We start from the raw sequence: 18,880 nt of genomic DNA, 5'->3' as shown, positions 1-18,880 counted from the left end.
TGGTTTCTCCTAGTTTCTCCTGGTTTCTCCTAGTTTTTCCTGTATTCTCCTGGATTCTCCAGGTTTCTCCTGGATTCTCCGGGTTTCTCCTGGTTTCTCCTGGTTTCTCCTAGTTTCTCCTGGTTTCTCCTGTATTCTCCTAGTTTCTCCGGGTTTCTCCTCGTTTCTCCTGTATTCTCCTGGATTGTCCAGGTTTCTCCTAGTTTCTCCGGGTTTCTCCTGGTTTCTCCTGGATTCTCCTAGATTCTCCGGGTTTCTCCTGGTTTCTCCTGGTTTCTCCTAGTTTCTCCTGTATTCTCCTGGATTCTCCTAGATTCTCCGGGTTTCTCTGGGTTTCTCCTAGTTTCTCCTAGTTTCTCCTGGATTCTCCAGGTTTCTCCTAGTTTCTCCGGGTTTCTCCTGGTTTCTCCTGGATTCTCCTAGATTCTCCTGGTTTCTCCTGGATTCTCCTAGTTTCTCCTGTATTCTCCTAGATTCTCCGGGTTTCTCCTAGTTTCTCCTGGATTCTCCAGGTTTCTCCTAGATTCTCCTGGATTCTCCAGGATTCTCCTGTATTCTCCTGGATTCTCCTAGATACTCCGGGATTCTCCTAGATTCTCCTGGTTTCTCCTGGTTTCTCCTGGATTCTCCTAGATTCTCCTGGATTCTCCTGGTTTCTCCCAGTTTCTCCTGTATTCTCCTAGATTCTCCTGGTTTCTCCTGGTTTCTCCTAGTTTCTCCTGTATGCTCCAGGTTTCTCCGGGTTTCTCCTGGTTTCTCCTGTATTCTCCTGGTTTCTCCTAGTTTTTCCTGGATTCTCCCGGATTCTCTTAGATTCTCCGGGTTTCTCCTAGTTTCTCCTAGTTTCTCCGGGTTTCTCCTAGTTCCTCCTGTATTCTCCTGGATTCTCCTGGTTTCTCCTAGTTTCTCCGGGTTTCTCCTAGATTCTCCTAGATTCTCCTGCTTTCTCCTGGTTTTTCCCGGTTTCTCCTGTATTCTCCTAGATTCTCTGGGTTTCTCCTGGTTTCTCCTAGTTTCTCCTGGATTCTCCTTGTTTCTCCTAGTTTCTCCAGGTTTCTCCTCGTTTCTCCTGTATTCTCCTGTATTCTCCTAGATTCTCCGGGTTTCTCCTGGATTCTCCTCGTTTCTCCTGGTTTCTCTTAGTTTCTCCTGTATTCTCCTGGTTTCTCCTAGTTTCTCCGGGTTTCTCCTCGTTTCTCCTGGATTCTCCTAGATTCTCCTGGTTTCTCCTGGATTCTCCTGGTTTCTCCTAGTTTCTCCTGGATTCTCCTGGATTCTCCTAGATTCTCCTGGTTTCTCCTAGTTTCTCCGGGTTTCTCCTAGTTTCTCCTGTATTCTCCTGGATTCTCCTGGTTTCTCCTAGTTTCTCCGGGTTTCTCCTAGATTCTCCGGGTTTCTCCTAGTTTCTCCTGGATTCTCCAGGTTTCTCCTAGTTTCTCCGGGTTTCTCCTGGTTTCTCCTGGATTCTCCTAGATTCTCCTGGTTTCTCCTGGTTTCTCCCAGTTTCTCCTGTATTCTCCTAGATTCTCCGGGTTTCTCCTAGTTTCTCCTGGATTCTCCAGGTTTCTCCTAGTTTCTCCTGTATTCTCCAGGTTTCTCCTGTATTCTCCTGGATTCTCATAGATCCTCCGGGTTTCTCCTGGATTGTCTACGTTTCTCCTGGTTTCTCCTAGTTTTTCCTGGATTCTCCTGGATTCTCCTAGATTCTCCGGGTTTCTCCTGGTTTCTCCTAGTCTCTCCTGTATTCTCCTGTATTCTCCAGGTTTCTCCTAGTTTCTCCTGGTTTCTCCTGGTTTCTCCTGTATTCTCCTGGATTCTCCTAGATTCTCCTGGTTTCTCCTGGTTTCTCCTAGTTTCTCCTTTATTCTCCTGGATTCTCCTAGATTCTCCGGGTTTCTCCTGGTTTCTCCTAGTTTCTCCTGTATTCTGCCGGATTCTCCTGGTTTCTCCTGTATTCTCTTAGATTCTCCTGGTTTGTCCTGGTTTCTCCTGGATTCTTTTGGTCTTCTTGATGCATTCATAGTAATTTGCATGCATCTCTTTAATATTCTCGGGACAACTTAGTACTCATTTACATGCTCGGGACAACTTAAATGATCCCTTTACCCAAATGCGACCGCAACCAACCCGGCAAGGTATTAGACACAGGCCTGGAGGAAAGGGACTGTGACACAGATTTTTTTGTTGTATGACGTGGTCTTTAAGGCTCATCTTCCCGTTTAGACAACTCTACTACAGCTATTACAGAAAACCTACGTCTGAAGACGGCTGGGTGAAGAATTGAGCAGTTTAACAAGGTAACAACGCTTGCCATTTTGTATGATTCCCCTTACAAGTTACATAAAATGATAAATATGATTTAGGAGATCATTTAGTTAAAAAAAGCAAACCATGTGTAATATGTAATAGATCGAGAATGCAACACTGTATCTATTTCCTCGTGCTGAATGAAGGACAGTCGGACATTCCATAAGAAATTACATAATTATCACAATTTGTTGTTGTTGTTGTTGTTGTCCCTGCTTAACGTCTATTTCTTCGCTAGACGTGGGCTCCAGGTACTATTTGTGCCAAGATTATAATAATATTGGGCTCATCAACTTGTGACAAACTATTGAAAGTTAATGTAGTAACGTTAGACTAGTTAACGAAAGTTGTCAACCAGTTAAGGATGTAGTGAGATCGTGTGGTGTAATCTGCAGCACTTTGGGCTCAGGCCCAAGAGGTCCTGGGTTCGAAACCTGCCATATCACCGATCTTGTGCCCGTGGGAAAGGCAATTAACATGACTTTCCTCACTTCACTCAGGTGAAAAATGAGTACCTAGCTTTGAATAAGGCCGTCCCTCAGATAGGACGTTAAATGGAGGTGACCCTGTTCGGGGAGAGCCACACCTCGTGCACGGTAAAGAACCCACCGCACTTATCAAAAAGACAGTTACATGTATGTAAAACTATATAGATAACTTCCCGGTGCGAGTGGATCATACTTACAATTGGAGTACCTTGTGTATGTGACATAATGATCAAAGTGATGATCGTGGACACTAACAGAAGAAGAGGAGAAGAAGTGGATGTTGTTTTTGCGTAGATGCCATGAGGGCAATTAAGGGCGTTGTTACTGATTGATAAAGATTCAGATGATGACCCGCCTACACATTTCCAGGAAATTGATTTTTTTCAAAGGTTCTTGACCTGGTGTGAACCTAATGTTGACAATGTGCCCATGTGAGGTATTTCTTAAGGTTGCATCAGGTACTAGTAGGTAAAACATGTGACCAGGCACTGCCTGTAGTGTATAAAGTTGAGACCATGTCAGTTAAGGTCATGACTGCACACCTGTAGTCTGTGAGTCCAGCTGAAGGTCTTGGCACCTTTGCATGTGATATACATACACCAGGTAAGGGGGGTGTACTAATAATAAGGGAAATTAGTAAAACTCAAGGTAGACTGTAGAGGTACAGGTTAAAGAAAACTCTGCTAGTTTATGATTTTACAGTAGATCATAAACATTGATTCAATATTCAGATTAAGATTGATCAATTTGGAAGAAAGTAATCTTAATAGGGGACTCGAGTAACAGACACTTTCTTCACAGCCAGTAAGTTAATCAAGTTGATAGGACTTTGGAAGCAATGCAAACGTTTCAAGTTTTAATTCATTTGATTTATCATGCTTGCCAAAATACTATTGATGTGGAACAACAGGGAGTCAGGAAGCAATTGCTAATATTGTGCACATTTAAAGAAAATGTTTACCTCTCAATTTTTTGTTGTGGAACAAAATAATGTTTGCTTTGCTTGGAGTACCATTTCTGGTTTATAGGCATCACTCACTAGTTCAGTGTAAACTTAGCAGTAAGCAGTCCACTACTCTTATGTAATGTTACACATGTTTGATAAACCTACTCCTAATCATTAACTAAGTCTTGCTTTGTTGACTTCCTGGACTACCACTGCTAGCAGAGTACCACAGTCAGAAGCAGGTAACAGACTAAAGAATTAACTATAGTGTGAAGATGACAGTCCTTTCTGTACTTATAAAATCTCATTTGTTATCATATTTGTGTGTAGTTGTTTGTGTATCTTGTACAAACTTCCTAGGCAAGAGTGACACAGCAGTTTGATCCCATGGGCCATGTGATAGTCATGTGCTAAGGGCATTGCCTCACCTGTGCTGGTTTTTGATTGACAGCATGGCAAACAGTATCAAGGGCCACATTGTAAATGCCAGGTGAAAGGTCAGACATATAAATAGGAAGTTGTCTTCACTGGATGATACAAAATAGCCCACAGCCCAACTATACTATAGTATAAGTAGGTCAATCAAGATGAGTTACTCACATGAGAAACCCCAATGTTGTGCCCTTGGAAAAGGCATAATGGTGGAGTAAGGCCCACTGAGCCTGGCATATCTGACAAAAGTGTGAAAAAAAAAACACAATTAGACCTAGGAAAAAATGTTGTATTTCCATGTTTCAGTCCTGAACAAATTAGGGTCAGTAGGTAGAGATAATCTTTTTAATTGCTCTGTGACCGGAGTATTGTTTTTGTACAATGTGATGAGTGTTCGCGTCTGTGGTCCAAAAAGTCTGGGATTGGCAGGTTTTTCTAGGGTAGGTCGGGAAACAGGAAACACACCTTTTTTTTTCCTAGGCCTTATATGATGCACCATAGAAGCCAACATCTGCACATTTGCCCCAAAGCTGTAAGATTTTTTCTCTCAAGCATCGCTTAAGACATTTTGCATAATGTTAACATTAGTCTGTCTATTCCCACAGCTGGTCTTATTTACATGTAGTTTAAATCCCTTTTAAGTATTCCATTTGATGTGAGGTAATTGATGTTATTTAGTGACGATCAAAAGTTAATAAATAATACAACAGCATATGTACACACACTTATGTACATATGCACTTGGGAATATACCATTTAGAGACCATAAGGCAGCCCGGTAGCCTTTGTGGAATGGATTGCAGGGCAGCAATAAATGATCTAAAATTAGTACAATATGGGGAAATTGTCCTATATCTTTTTTCCCAAGGTATTAAGTAAATTTCCAGCTAGATTTGACCCTGGGTTAATACCTGAAATGAGGGAAATAACTATTTTGCAAATATGACAAGCTGTCCTGGACTGATCATATGAATGATGAACTAGAAGTATTTGGCATAAGATTGTTGCTTGAGCCAGGAGACATGAAATTGAATCAGTACTATTTGTATATTCACAAGCTACAGTCTGTTGCCATTCATAAAATGACTTCCATGTATCCCCCCAGTGTAATGTGTGAGAACTGAGATGTCTGCACATAAAAATTGCCCCACTGACGCACGCTGGTCATGTGATACACCCCCAACTACCGGTAATCATATTTTGCCTTCAAGGCTGACTGAAATGATAATCTGATCTGGAATTTCCTCCACAATTTTTTTTCACATAGAGGTAATATTCATTTCCTGATTGTATTTTGGTATAATACAATTTTCATTGTACCAAAATAAGTCAAATGCCATATCCACTTGAAAGATTCATCAACAATCAAACTATCCTGACTAGCAGCCCCTTTCTTCCTCCCACTCTACCCCCCCTCCCTGATTTGATAGTAGACTGTTCCATTACAAGGCATCGTGGGTGGGTGTTAAGGGAATTGTGATGAACGGAGGATATTCTGGCCTGGGCGAGGTCGCGATCAGAAGCAAGCAGATTTCTTAGCAGCAGGGACAAACATAATGGAGGTAAGAAGGAGATAGCTATATGAGATCAGTTGGTGGAATAATTTAATCATGTTTACATTTTGAAGGTACTTCATATATTTTGAACTGTCTTAGAGTACAGTTGTTGGTTTCCATGTGTAACAGGTGTAATGTAGGCACTCCATATGTGACTGTATGGAAAGGCCTGTGTAATATTAGTAGAGCAATGTATATGTTTTTTCAAAGGTTTGAGAGTTCTGTACATCAATGTAGCAAGTAGAATAATGAGTTCTAAAAAGCATTTCTCAGGGATTTAGAACTCAATGTGTGTCTCTTTTGTATCTTCTTTATGGATTTTTTTATGGCATAATATGCATGTTTTGTTTTATTGGTTTTTCATTATCCAATATTGTCACACATGCTTGTAGGATGTTTGCAGAGTCGTACACTGATCTTATACCTTTTTGTTCCTCGTTGAACTTTATGTTTTTCACATTTTCATATTTCTTTAATATGTTTTTGTTTGCTACATTTGCAATAATCCTGTTGCTGGGATTTTGACAAATTTACTATTTGAATAGAAGGAAAATCAAAAGGTAAAGAAGCAGGGAAAAAAGGGGATGTGGTAAGTCTTAATGGAGTCTACATGTACCATATGGTACCTTACAGCAAGCCTTTCTCTACTGTGAAGATAAACAAAAGGTCATATTGCTATAACACTGTGTAAGGTAATACCTGTCTTACCTTCCAAGTAATGTCTGACATTTGTGATTTCAGGCAGGACTAAATTAGTTTTGTCCTATACCATATTGTATGCTATATAGGGGCAATTGCTAAATATTCCATACATATGATGTTACTCTATGACTTTGAGGAATCAAACCTCAAAATATTTGGTTTTGAATGATTGAATAAGTCAACCATAATTTGTGTACTGCTTGCTGATGCTTGAATGCTGTTTATTATATATTTTAGAACAGAAGCTATTTAATGTAAATATGAACAAAACCAGAAAAAAATCTGCTAAGCAATTTAAATTATCAATCTTGAATATTGTAATATTTGTACAAAGAAAAGCAGACAAAGTGTTCAAGTTTCTAATTTTTATGTCTCTTTATAATGTTCAATTTTGAAGCTTAACCTTTATCATTTAACCTTTATCAAGCTCAGCTCCGACTTAACCTTAACAAAATTTGGAGTTCTTTAGCTCCCCTTAGCATGGTGATAGTTAAATGTCTTTTATATTTTCACATAGTTTTGAAAATGAAATACAAGAAACATGAAACTTAGTTGGCTTGGCCCAACAGAAGAATCTGTATTCCAGGTTCACCATTTCCTGTAAGTTGTTTTGACGTTATGCAAATTTTATAAAACCATTAAGCCGAGGAGTGCCGACGGTGCGCGGGAGAGTGGAGTGCTGAGCTAACAAAAAGTGGGAAATTCTCTCCGCACTTCGCTAATAACCAGCTCTAGTGGGTGATTTGTGGGGCACTAGAAGCAGTGGTTGAGTGTTTGAAGTTCACATTGCTGAGGGGCCATGACTCTTACCTCGAGTACACTTCTCAGCTTTCATTTGATGGATTTTCCTGGAAAAAAAGACCTGCTGCAAACTAATCAAATAATGATAACTGTAAATTCATTGAAGTTTCCTGGCATGTAATTTCATGATTGGGGGGAAAATTAAGTGTTTGCAGTTGATCTAATTGTAGTTATGTCATGTAAGATTAAGTATGTTTGTGGTATACTGAATACTGACTACACACTGCCAGTGAGGCCTGTCCTTGGTGCTGAACACTTCCAGTGGCACCTGTCCTTGGTGCTGAATACTGGTCACACACTACCAGCGGGCCTTGTGCTTGGTGCTGTACACTGCCAGACCTGTCCTTGGTGCTGAATGCCAGTCTTACCCTGTCAGTCAATTTTGAAAGTGGTAAAAAGTGAGAAAGGAACTGTTATTAATCACTGCCCATTTGCAAAAGTCTTTACCAACACTCTCTGGTTTGTCTATTGCAGTGCACTCAATAGAGGAATTAGTTCACACTACTTGATACTGTTTTCTTACGCCAAAATAATACAAACGTTCATGCTTGAGCATTTTTCATACAGGACCCAATAGCAGTTCACTAAATGTGACATTGGCACCTTAATTACCTTTGCCAGAATGGCTAAGGTTATGTTTTCGGTTTGGTGGTGTGGTTCTCCCCGTTTGTGAGCAGCATAACTCGAGAGGACTTCGATGGATGCAGCTGATATTTGGTGGGTGGGTAGGGGTGTGGAAGACGAAGGTCGAGTTCGATAATGGGCCTCCTAGCGGCTTGCTAAGGTACTGCAGCAGGACCTGCATGCTTGATATCTCGCGTTCCGGACATGCTGCGGTCGTGATTTTTGAGCGTTAGGGAGCCCTTAAAGCAGGGAGTGATTGCTGCGAGTTTGGGCCCCCTAGTGGCTTTCACGGAAGTGCAGGCGCCGGTTTAATTGCAAACTTTTGTCTGAGGACAGCATAACTCGAGAAGACTTCGACGGATGCAGCTGGTATTTGGTGGGTGGGTAGGGGTCTGGGAAACGAAGGGGGAGTTCGATAATGGGCCCCCTAGCGGCTTCCCTTGGTACTTCAGCGCAACTTCCGGGTGTGTTTTTCCATCTTCTGAACATGGTATGGCCACGAGTTTTGGGTGTTAGATAGCTGTTGTGCTCAGGAGTTAGTGACACAAGTTTGGGCCCCCTAGCGGCTAGTGTAGGGATAGCAGGGGCATTCTTGTCGAAAACTTCTGAAGCAGTACAACCCCACTCCACCTTAGCAGCTGTCAGCACAGTTGAGGGGTTCCTGGTCCATGAATAATGGACTGGCCTATGATCAGTCAGTACTGTGAGCAACCTGATATTTCAGAGGTGTAAAGGTCAGACCTTGCAATGTGTTAGTTGACCCTTAGGCCATATGATCAACTTGGCAAGCCAAAATGATGGGCTTATGTACATAACAACGGTCTTAGTCTGTATTCTTCTCCTTCCTTTGAGTTTGAGAGGTAGGTACACTGTCATCTCTCTTTTCACTACATGGTCTCAATTTGAGCTGTCCTTGCAGTAGTCTTTTAAAAGCCATTTTCAGTCTCAAAGCCTTCATGCATTCAAGTCTGTCTCCAAAGAGTCAGCTTGAACTATGTAGAACATGTATCTTACCTTTTATATCATATGGTTGTGAGATTTGGGGCAGAGCTAATTCAGAAGACAATTGCCCAGCAGAAATTACACGGAGGTGATTTTGTGGAAAATCTTTTGGGTGTACATAGAGATACAAGGAACATGAGGTAGTAGAGCAGAGCTTGGGACATTGTTCCCAATTGACTTACATATATTTAATGTACAGTCAAGTTGTGGCTACACTTCAAACATTCGGACTTTTCAACACATCCCCTATTGTGAGTAGGCGTGTTATCACTCTGTCATCAAATTGAATATGAACTGATGAACAGCTGTAAGGAATTCAGGTTACAAGGCGTAAGGGAAATTTGAAACGATATCGGTTACTTTTTTCTATGGATGTCTGAATTCACAGTTAGACAATAAGTACATAATGTACATTGTTTAAAATGTGGTTGAAAGATATATAATGTCCAGACATGTTTTCATTGACTGTCTACAAAAAAGTAAAGAAGGGATTCTCCAGGGAATATTATATAAAATTTTCTAGATAAATATGTGGTATGGTGGGCTTTGTGCAAATTTAGAAGTAGTGCCTACCCCCTTGCGACAGGGTGGTGGAAATGGTACTTGTTTCTCGATGCTTTAAGCTTGAGGGTGACTTCTGAACAGTTTCATACAACTAAAATGCACATTTGTGGAGTTATGGTTTTGGAGCTGAGGGGTTGCCGCACTAACCTGGACAATAGACTAAAACCACTGCGACAATTTTACCTTTGCCAGAATGGCTAAGGTTAGGTTTTGGATGTGTTTGTGTGTCTGTGTGTGTGTTAACAGCATAACTCGAGAAGCCTGGGATGGATCCTGATGATATTTGGTAGGTGGGTAGGGATCGGGAAACGAAGGTCAAGTTTGATAGTGGACCCCATAGCGGCTTGCTAAGGTACTGCAGCAGAAACTCAACTTTGGACGAAATAACTCTACAACATGTTGACGGATCGTCATGATTTTTGGTATGTAGATAGAATGAGTGATGACTTACATAATGAGATACTAATTATGCACATCAACAGCTCATTTGCATAATTAATTAGGAAAATTTATAAATCCACAGCATTCCATGATAGGACTTTCAAACTTGTCACATATGTAGCTGGGAAGGAGAGAAATGGCTATAGATATCAATTATGCAAATGATGACCTCATTTGCATTATTAATGAGAAAATATGAACGTGTTGACGGATCATCATGTTTTTTGGTATTTAGGTAGCGTAAGTGAAGACCTACATAATGAGATACCAATTATGCAAATCAACAGCTAATTTGCATAATCAATTAGGAAAAGTACAAAAACCCACTGCATTTCATTATAGTACTTTCATCAAAGTTGTCACATATGTAACTGAGAAAGAGGGAAGAGAGTAAGGGGTGTATTTTATTAAAGACTGAAAGAGAATAAGTCAAGAATGGATCAAAGGATCATCATGATTTTTGGTATGCTGATAGCTTAAGTAATACTTGATACAATTTGATATCGATTAATGGTAACTTGGGATCTAATTTGCATAATCAATGTTGAAATTTTATAAACCAACTCCAAGCATATGATTATAAAGAAAATGAAATGAGTAACGCATTTGTCTACAGACATCATTCTACATAACAAACCTTGTTATTTGGCAAAGGTATGTGTTCGTGGAACTCTAGTTGCCAAATGATTTTTATTCACAACAGCACTCTCTGTAGGCAAGAACCATCCTTGCATGAGAACCAATCCAATTAGAGCAGCATTACGCAGACCTGGATGTCTCGGCTATTAACAAGAATATTACTGCCATACTGATGAGTTGTAACACATCTGACACACCACATGCATGTTTTCCAACTTGGAATTCTGATTAGCTAATGATAACTTCAAGACTTTGAGCACTGTAGATGCACTTTAAAGTGCTAAATTCTAATCACTTATGACAGTGGCAGTGTGTTGAATTTTGATTGTTCAAATTTCCAAAATCATTGGGTAACCAGATGTAACAGTTGTAGGGCAACCTGATCATGGGATGTCAGTGTAGCTCGACAGGTACTTGTAATAGCCTCTCACACTTAATGTGTATCTTGGTTGTGGCTGCACCCGTCTTTTGGAAGGGGCATAAAATGGTCGTCCAGTGTTTGAGGAGGTACCATGAGCATGCTAAAGGGGAGGGGCTAGCAACTCCTCTCAATAAAGAAATACCTGCTGTTGAATAGCAAGCAAACTTCCACTGCCTTATAAGTGTGTCACTAAGCACTACAAGGTTCTAAACAAATGCTGCAACTTGATCGTGAGGGCTGGCCACAGATGACTGCAACATACCTTCTGCATATTGTATCAAGAATTCTACAAATTACAATGTGCTAACTGTGAAATTCTTTACAGGTAGTTGAAAATGGAGCCAGGTCACAAGCCTCTTGTTGACGACGACGGTATAGGTGCTGGGTACAGCTATCCCAGAACTCCCAGTATGAACGTGCTTCTTGTTCTGTTGGGCGTGATTGAGGCCCTGGGCGTGGCAGCCATCGCCATGGTGAGTTGCCATGGATATTTTCATACTCTTTTTCTGTCATACCTGGGCTGCGATAACATTCGATACATGTGTTTTGGTACAGGTGATAAAAAGCTATATCACACAGGCTTCCATCAAACAATTTGAATATACTCTGCACACGCAGAGTGCGGCGCGGTCAAAAATTCGAATACCTGATTTGGATGTGAGAACATTGCTTTTGTAACAATTTTGTTTGAGGGCACCAAATCTTCTGGCACAATTTGCATGTGTTTTCTCAAGTGGGTATGACATAGATAAAATACAACAGGTGTTTTCTGCATCACCCTTCTGAAAATTTAAGGTAAGCAATTTGCTTGACAATGTGTTGAATGAAATGCATTTAAGTTCACGGGAATTTAATTTCACGGTAGCGAGAAAAAGGAATTTTCGCGGTGGTTTTAAGTTCGCGGGAGCACCATGCACTGTACTCTCTTACTGCCATTGAAAAATGTTGAAGTGGCCAACGCGAAAACCGCAAACATTGAGCCACCGCAAAAGTTTCTGCATTTACAGTATGTTTTGCAAATCTTCATGATTGACTGAAACTGTTCTGTTTCCATTCAGGTCTGCTATTGGACAGCTCACTACCGGGGAGGGTTTGCCTGGGACGGCACCGGTCAGGAGTTCAACTGGCACCCTGTGTTCATGGTGGTGGGGATGGTCTTCTTGTACGGCAATGGTGAGGATAGGGGGAGCCTGTTGTGCAATGCTGTAGGAAAAGAGCAGGAAGATTAGTTTATAGATATGAAATAGACCAAGCAACTAATTAAATTCTTTAAAGAGTCAGATGGCTTTCATCAGTGACTAAGAAATCACTTATAAAGAAGTCTTTCTCAGTTGCTGATAAAAGACAATGGATGCTGTCTAACGCATTAATTTATTTATTTTGTGTTATGTAATGTTCTACCCATTATTCTGGATGTCAGAGTTAGGAAGGTATTTTAAGCTTACTTGACAATGTAGCTAACCAGGGGCAAAAATACCAGGCATAGGCTTGAAAGAGATAGAGGATGGGTAAAAGGGAACTGGTAAGTTACATTGGGATGATAGTTGTGGGAGATAGAGTATAAAGGCAAACAGGTTGGAAAGAATGAGAAAGACAGTAAAAGGTTTGCGAGGGTGGTACATTCAATTTTCTTTTGATTGAACTGATTGTAGTTTAAATGCATAAATACTTACACTTTACCCTAGTTCATGTTTTCCCATCTAATTTCATCTGCTTTGGTGCTATTAATGCTTCATATTCATATTATTTTTCTGCTTTGTTCTACTTTTGTAAAATCTTTAACATATCTAATATGTTCAATAGTGCCCATAACAATATGCTTATTGTTTTGCTTTGGTTTGTTTTGTTTTGTTTTGCCACCTTAGTTGTAGTGGAGCTCACACCTCCTTTTCACCTGTCTTTTGTTTTACTTTATTTTATTTTATTTTCCTTTATTTTGTTCTGCTCAGGTATCATCATCTATAGATTCTTGCCACGTCTAGCAAAGAAAAAACTGAAACTAGCTCACGCCATCATTCACAAGGCTGCGTTTGTGTTCTCTGTTCTTGGTTTGGTGGCTGTGTTTGCCTTCCATAATGCTACAGGCCTCCCTAACGTGTACTCTCTTCACTCCTGGTTGGGAATTGGCACTGTTGTACTGTTTAATGCCCAGGTTTGTTCGTTTTTTCTTTCATATTAACCCACCTGCTTGCCCTATCAAGATGTGGCACAGTCCAAATTCAAGCTGTCTTTGATTGCATTCGGACTGTTCCACATTGAAGATGGGGCCTGTAGAATGAACAAGAATATGGGGATGAGACTGAGGAAAGCATGGCCCATGTCAAAGCACTGTCAAACAATGATTAGCCATCTATTTGTCTTAAAGGTAGAAAAAGTACTGAAAACGAAGACACCTTTCACACATTTTCACACCAAGGAGGTGTAAGAAACACTTTTTAAACCTGTTTGTTCACATACAAGACATTTTTTTTTATTTTCCAATCCTGCCAAGTACATACAATTGGTCAAACCTGCTCGATCTATGAAGACACAACTCAGATTCATGTTAACCATTATTACTGCCCATGTATTCTCAACAGAGGCATCCAACACAAAATCTCTCAGCTTCTTTAGTGTGCCAAAGCTGACTTTCCTTTCACAGTTCTCCATCTTCATGTTCATTCTGTTTAAGATTCCTGACCTTAGATGACCCATAACTGTATCCCTTGTCCACAGCAATACTGACGTACCGCGTGTTCCGAGACCAAGTGAAGCTCGGGGTGAAAATCCTCCACACGGTGCTACAAATCGCGGCGCTGATATTTTCCATCGTGGCTCTGGTGGCCACGTTTGATTTCCACAATGCTAACGGCATCGCGAACATGTACAGCCTCCACAGCTGGGTCGGGCTAATCGTGGTCATACTGTTCGCGTTACAGGTACCGCTGTGTTATGCTGTGGTGTGGTTTGGACAGTTGCACTGGTGGTGGTCTCTGTGTATGGTCCCATACAAATAAAACTGTGGAAGCAGTAACTACATATGACAGCTGTCTCCAGGACCCGTCCCTCCGTCCTGGGATGGAAAATTGCTTGTTGGGACGAACAAAAATTTTACCCTGAAATCTGAAATTCATTACATGAAATAGAGACAAATATTATGTGTTTCCATAAGCTTAAAAATGACAGAGTTAACAACTTATACAGACTTTATGAGCTCCCAAGCAATGAATGGGACAGAAAACTTAAAGCTGGAGACAGCCGTGATGTACATACTCACCAAAATTGTTAACAATTGCCATCACCATCCTGTAACTGATTCTTGATGCTGGAGGAAAACATTGAAGCTTTCACAGTTTTAAAATGGAGGGATCTCATTAACTGTACTTCTTGCATGATGTCACCTCACAGAATGTAGTAGCTTCACCCTCACTGCATGATGTTGCATGTAGTCAGACAAGCTGTAACCCTCATTTCATGTTGCCAGTTCATAGATGTGGTTGTCTTTGTGAGGACTTCAAACTTACGGCATGATGTTACCTAATGAATGCTGTTCATACTAACCACTAACAAAAGCATGTGAACTTGAATTTCAGCTCTTTTCATGCTGAATAACAATTTCATTGTTAGAAAAAGGAAAGGAAATATATATATGTATATTTATATAATAATAGAATAGTATGTCGTAAATGTAAATGTTGACATTGTATAGTAGTTGTAGTTACATGTTTAATGTCACTTCAAACTCCCAGTTTTTGTTTTTATTGTCTTTGTCACATCAACTTTGTTACACAACTGACAGAAATTAGCCTAGATGGCAGCCTTCTTAGCTTGAGTCTGCTCCAACTAGCACTGTTGGTATGATGAGTGGGAGTGGACTAGCTAACAAGGTTAGCAACCAGGCTAAAAGTCTACTTAGTTCCTTGACCTGAGTTGTTCAGGGGACAAAGGACCAAGTCGTTAAGGGGCAAGGTAGACATGAAGATAGAGAACTGTTAGCCTGGAATCCAGCCGTGTTGTGCTTTGGTCGCTCTGCTTCCTGTGCGAACACGTCTGGCATTCGTTACGATTGGAACGATTGGCCCTTACGTCACTAATGAGGGTACTCATGAATATTCATATTTGTTTCTCTTTGCTGATTGGATGACCCCTGAGAGAAGAACACCAATCGCGAGGCGCTATTTCTAGCGTGATCTGTTGTTGTGATACTGAAAAGTTCGCGGGAAAGATAGAAGTAGTGTTCCGTTCGATTACAAACTGTAAACTTGGAGCTAACAGCCAATCAGAAATCTCGCAGATAAAATCTGCGAATATTTAAATGCCGATCGTTCGAATGCTAAGGAATACCAGTCGTATTGGCAGGAAGCGTACCTCAGGGGAGCGACCAAAGCACAATACGGCTGGATTCCAGGCTAGAGAACTGTCTCTAAGCTCATCTCTCTTTTGCTATAGTTAGATGCATGTCTGTAGAGATTCTTGAATGATGTTTGCCTGACTCTTCCCCAGTGGGTACTTGGGATGTCCACCTATCTCCTGCCGTTTGCCAGCCGCTGGATCCGAACCCTGTTCATGCCTTACCACCGCTTCTTCGGCCTGGTCATCTTTGCCATGTCCATCGCCACTTGTCTGATGGGTCTGACTGAGAAACTCCTCTTCACCATGTAAGTACTACTCACGTCTGAATATTAGCAAAGTTACATCTACATCTACAGGATACATAATATTCCACCACCCTGAAAGATACATGTATGTCCAAACAGATCTCTATCAGAACATCCCCTAGTATAATGCACTCCTGTACGTCTAAACTGTCACAGTGTGCATACCTTGGGGTGCTGAACAAGATGTCTCAAACCCACTGTTTTTCAAATGAAGTGGTAGATTTATGTTAATGGAGGTTACAGGAAAAGATGTCATGCTATAAATGTGTATTATGAGTATAATTATTCTAGATGTTGTCTCAGACTGACTTAAGTTTAGCAAAGCAGCTAGACTTTGGTGAAGAAAATGAAACAGAATCTAATTTATAAGTAACCCCTTACATTATACACTTGGTTTTGTAGAGAAATTCATTAATCCTGTGACTATCCTGGTTCTGGTCTGTTTGTATTGACCTTGACCATACATTCATCATGTATTACTGTGACCTTCAAAAGTTGTTCCCTGCTGTACTGACACCTGCCCCCCTCCCCACAGTAACGACACCTACAGTTCCTTTGCACCCGAGGGCATCCTCGTCAACTGCCTAGGTCTCACCCTGGTGTTGTTCGGAGGGTTTGTTGGCTACATAGCCACACGAGAGGACTGGAAACGCCAGCCACTACCAGAGGAACAGCCAATCAACATGTCCATAGAGTAGGGGCTGTGTAGGGAGTAACTAGAGTTTGCAGAAAGCAGTCTAAGAGTTTAGGGCTGTGTATGGAGTAAGCTAGATAAAACTGGAAGCATTGTGGGGAAGTCAACTTGTATTGAGTCAGTGCAGAGCAAGCTGAAATCACTGTTGCTGTATATATTTTGAGGGCCAGAAATGTTGAGGATGTTCAAAACTAATTTTCCTTTATTCAATATCTACTTCCAATTCTAGTAATATGTTTTGTTTTCCTGTTGCTTTCGGATAGAAAGAAGGAGGGATTTTTGTCCATTTACTGTAACATTTATAAAAGTGCTGTTGAGAGCACATATAACAGATATATCAGTTTTCAAACAGCTTTGCTTGTGTTTTGAGCCCTGTTGAAAACATACAACTTTTTCAAGAACAAGTACTACCTGAAAATGTCTCCTGATTTGATATTATCATTATTATTTACTTCCTTTATTTCTATTTATCATACATTTGAATTACCAGTAACTTTGCTAAACACCTAAATGATAGGTTTGTAGACGCTGTGCATGTCATTGTTGTAATTTATTGTGTGAAACCTCAGGCAAAGCTAAGCTCTTTTGTCCTCTTGATAAACATGATATGAAAATGCAGTTTGGAAAGACATACAGGGTATGGAAGAAACGAAATATGTTCTTGCCATGCACCTTTTCAGTAAAAGCAAGGACGTTAAACTGAAGGCCATAATCAAAGTTTCAGTACCAAGGATAGACCATTATCAAAGTTGTTTTTTTTACCAAGGATAGACCATAATCAGTTACCGACCATTGACCTTTATCAGCTTCAATACTAAGAATAGACCATAATCAAAGTTTCAATACCAAGGATAAACCACCATCAGAGTTTCAGTACCAAGGGCAGGCCATAATCAGTATTAGTCCTTGGTAAAAAACCTATTAAAAATGTAGTATTTGTCAAGAAAGTAGTTCTCAATTTGGAATATGAAGGAGCTTTCAAAACACACGAACAAGGCTTTCAGAAATTCAATTTACTCAATCTCAAATCTCTGTGAGTACTTTATCAAAGTACAACATAGAAATAGTGCAGACATTTATCTACAATCTGATGTGGCTATTGGTAGTGAGAGTAATGTAATGTAGTAATGTCCTGATGAACTTGTGAAATGCTGTGACGTACAAATACTATAATTGTGCAATGTGAAGTTTGTCTCATAATGTGCCTTGTGTGGTGAGTGCTGCCATGTATTCATAACCCACACCAGTGCTGTAATAGTGTTGATTTAGGCTTGCGTAAATCAGGTAATGAGTTCGCACAAGTGATGACCTCTGCCCTCACGCGACTAGTCTATATTCAATCTAACGTGTCTTAGAGACGTAGAGTCTACGTTTCCATTTATCTAATAGGGTCTCAATGAAGATTAGACATCCAGGCATTGATATTCAGAGGATAAAAGTAACTCCATCGACTGGATAGATTGCCATTGGAATAATTTAAGTTTGTAATTTTTGGTGAAATACCTGTTGGACCACAAGTCTTGCTCAGTGTCACGGACAAAAGGTAGTGTACACTACCTGAAATGTCTTACCTTTGCCAAAATTTATCCATTTGCTTATCTGTTGTAGTATTGTACTCAAACAAAGGAGTTGAGTGAACCTCCTTCATTACTGGTAGTTTGGCATTTGTTCCAGCTTCTCATGATGGGTCTCTTGTTAGCCTGATTGTTTCCACTTACCTAGGATATTTATGATAAAGATTATGTATACCTTGCCGGAAATGTGACTGTATTGAAATCACCAGAACACAAAATAGTGTTAATTACTTCAAAAGCCACCATACTCCCGGACTCACTCACTCACTGCATGCAGAATATTGGCAGATCACAATTATTGTGTATGTAGAGGTAAGAACTTGACAGACGGGTGTGATGATAGGATTTCCTTTTGTAATTGAGTAGAATGATGGTGTGGGTTTGGTATTTTATGAATTTTTTGGTCCGTTTTTCTTTTTCTTTATGTTGTAAAAGCACAGTGATGTAACTCAGATTTCAAATGTTGTTAATCATTCTACAGATACATGATTGTTGTATTGGGAAAGACAAATTGCCATGAAAGTATTTCTCCACAAAAGATAGTAGACTGACATCAGTATTTAGAAACCTAAAATATGAGCCGAAACAAACATTGAAAACCATTCCATGTATCTCTGAGTGGTAGAAGATGTAGTGTAGGTCTGGAACACTAGCTTAGCTAGCGATACATCCTACCCAAGTGCCAGAGACTATGTAGTATGTTGTCGTGTACACAAATGGAAATGTATTCTGTATTTTGTGGATGTAGCAGTATTTTTGATGAAGAGTCAACAAAACATATCTAACCAAGAATGTGCTATAAGAAGTATTGTATGCACAGTGGAAGTGGAAAATAATACATGCCAAGTGTCATTGCCAATGGAGAATAAATTAGTGATATTGCAAACCAGTTGTGCAGAGTGAGTAGTATTCTTTTATGGTGGTTTCGTTTTTAGGCCACACCCCAGAGGAATTTTTGAATGACCATCTGCACAATGCTCATTGTTTTATTTTGAAGAAGACAACATTGTTTTGTTTTTATTATTATACCCAGAACTGAGCTCCTGTAATAG

At 40.2% G+C, this 18,880-nt stretch overlaps 1 protein-coding gene across 4 annotated transcripts; it reads left to right on the top strand.

Moving 5' to 3' along the window:
* Nucleotides 1-2,130: 2,130 nt before the first annotated feature.
* On the top strand, nt 2,131-18,717 carry LOC118423970 (cytochrome b561-like). Of its 4 annotated transcripts, none has more exons than XM_035832313.1 (6): nt 2,131-2,297; nt 11,249-11,396; nt 11,982-12,096; nt 13,639-13,841; nt 15,406-15,560; nt 16,096-18,717. In XM_035832313.1, the coding sequence occupies exons 2-6, from the start codon at nt 11,259-11,261 to the stop codon at nt 16,256-16,258; spliced, it is 774 nt and encodes a 257-aa protein (XP_035688206.1). In that variant the 5' UTR covers nt 2,131-2,297; nt 11,249-11,258; the 3' UTR covers nt 16,259-18,717. The 4 variants fall into 4 exon arrangements, with proteins under 4 accessions (XP_035688206.1, XP_035688209.1, XP_035688208.1 ...); XM_035832316.1 differs by lacking the exon at nt 13,639-13,841 and adding an exon at nt 12,873-13,075; XM_035832315.1 differs by lacking the exon at nt 2,131-2,297 and adding an exon at nt 3,336-3,398.
* Nucleotides 18,718-18,880: the final 163 nt, after the last annotated feature.

This window comes from Branchiostoma floridae, chromosome 10, assembly GCF_000003815.2.
Source record: "Branchiostoma floridae strain S238N-H82 chromosome 10, Bfl_VNyyK, whole genome shotgun sequence".
Lineage (NCBI taxonomy): Eukaryota > Metazoa > Chordata > Leptocardii > Amphioxiformes > Branchiostomatidae > Branchiostoma > Branchiostoma floridae.
This window is presented reverse-complemented; position numbering and strand designations above follow the sequence as displayed.

Bases quoted from the DNA above. Each gene is read 5' to 3' on its own strand.
- LOC118423970 (XM_035832313.1), top strand. From the start codon at position 11,259: ATGGAGCCAGGTCACAAGCCTCTTGTTGACGACGACGGTATAGGTGCT. The intron at 11,397-11,981 runs GTGAGTTGCCAT...GTTTCCATTCAG, and splicing joins GCGTGGCAGCCATCGCCATG to GTCTGCTATTGGACAGCTCA. The intron at 13,842-15,405 runs GTACCGCTGTGT...ACTCTTCCCCAG, and splicing joins TCATACTGTTCGCGTTACAG to TGGGTACTTGGGATGTCCAC.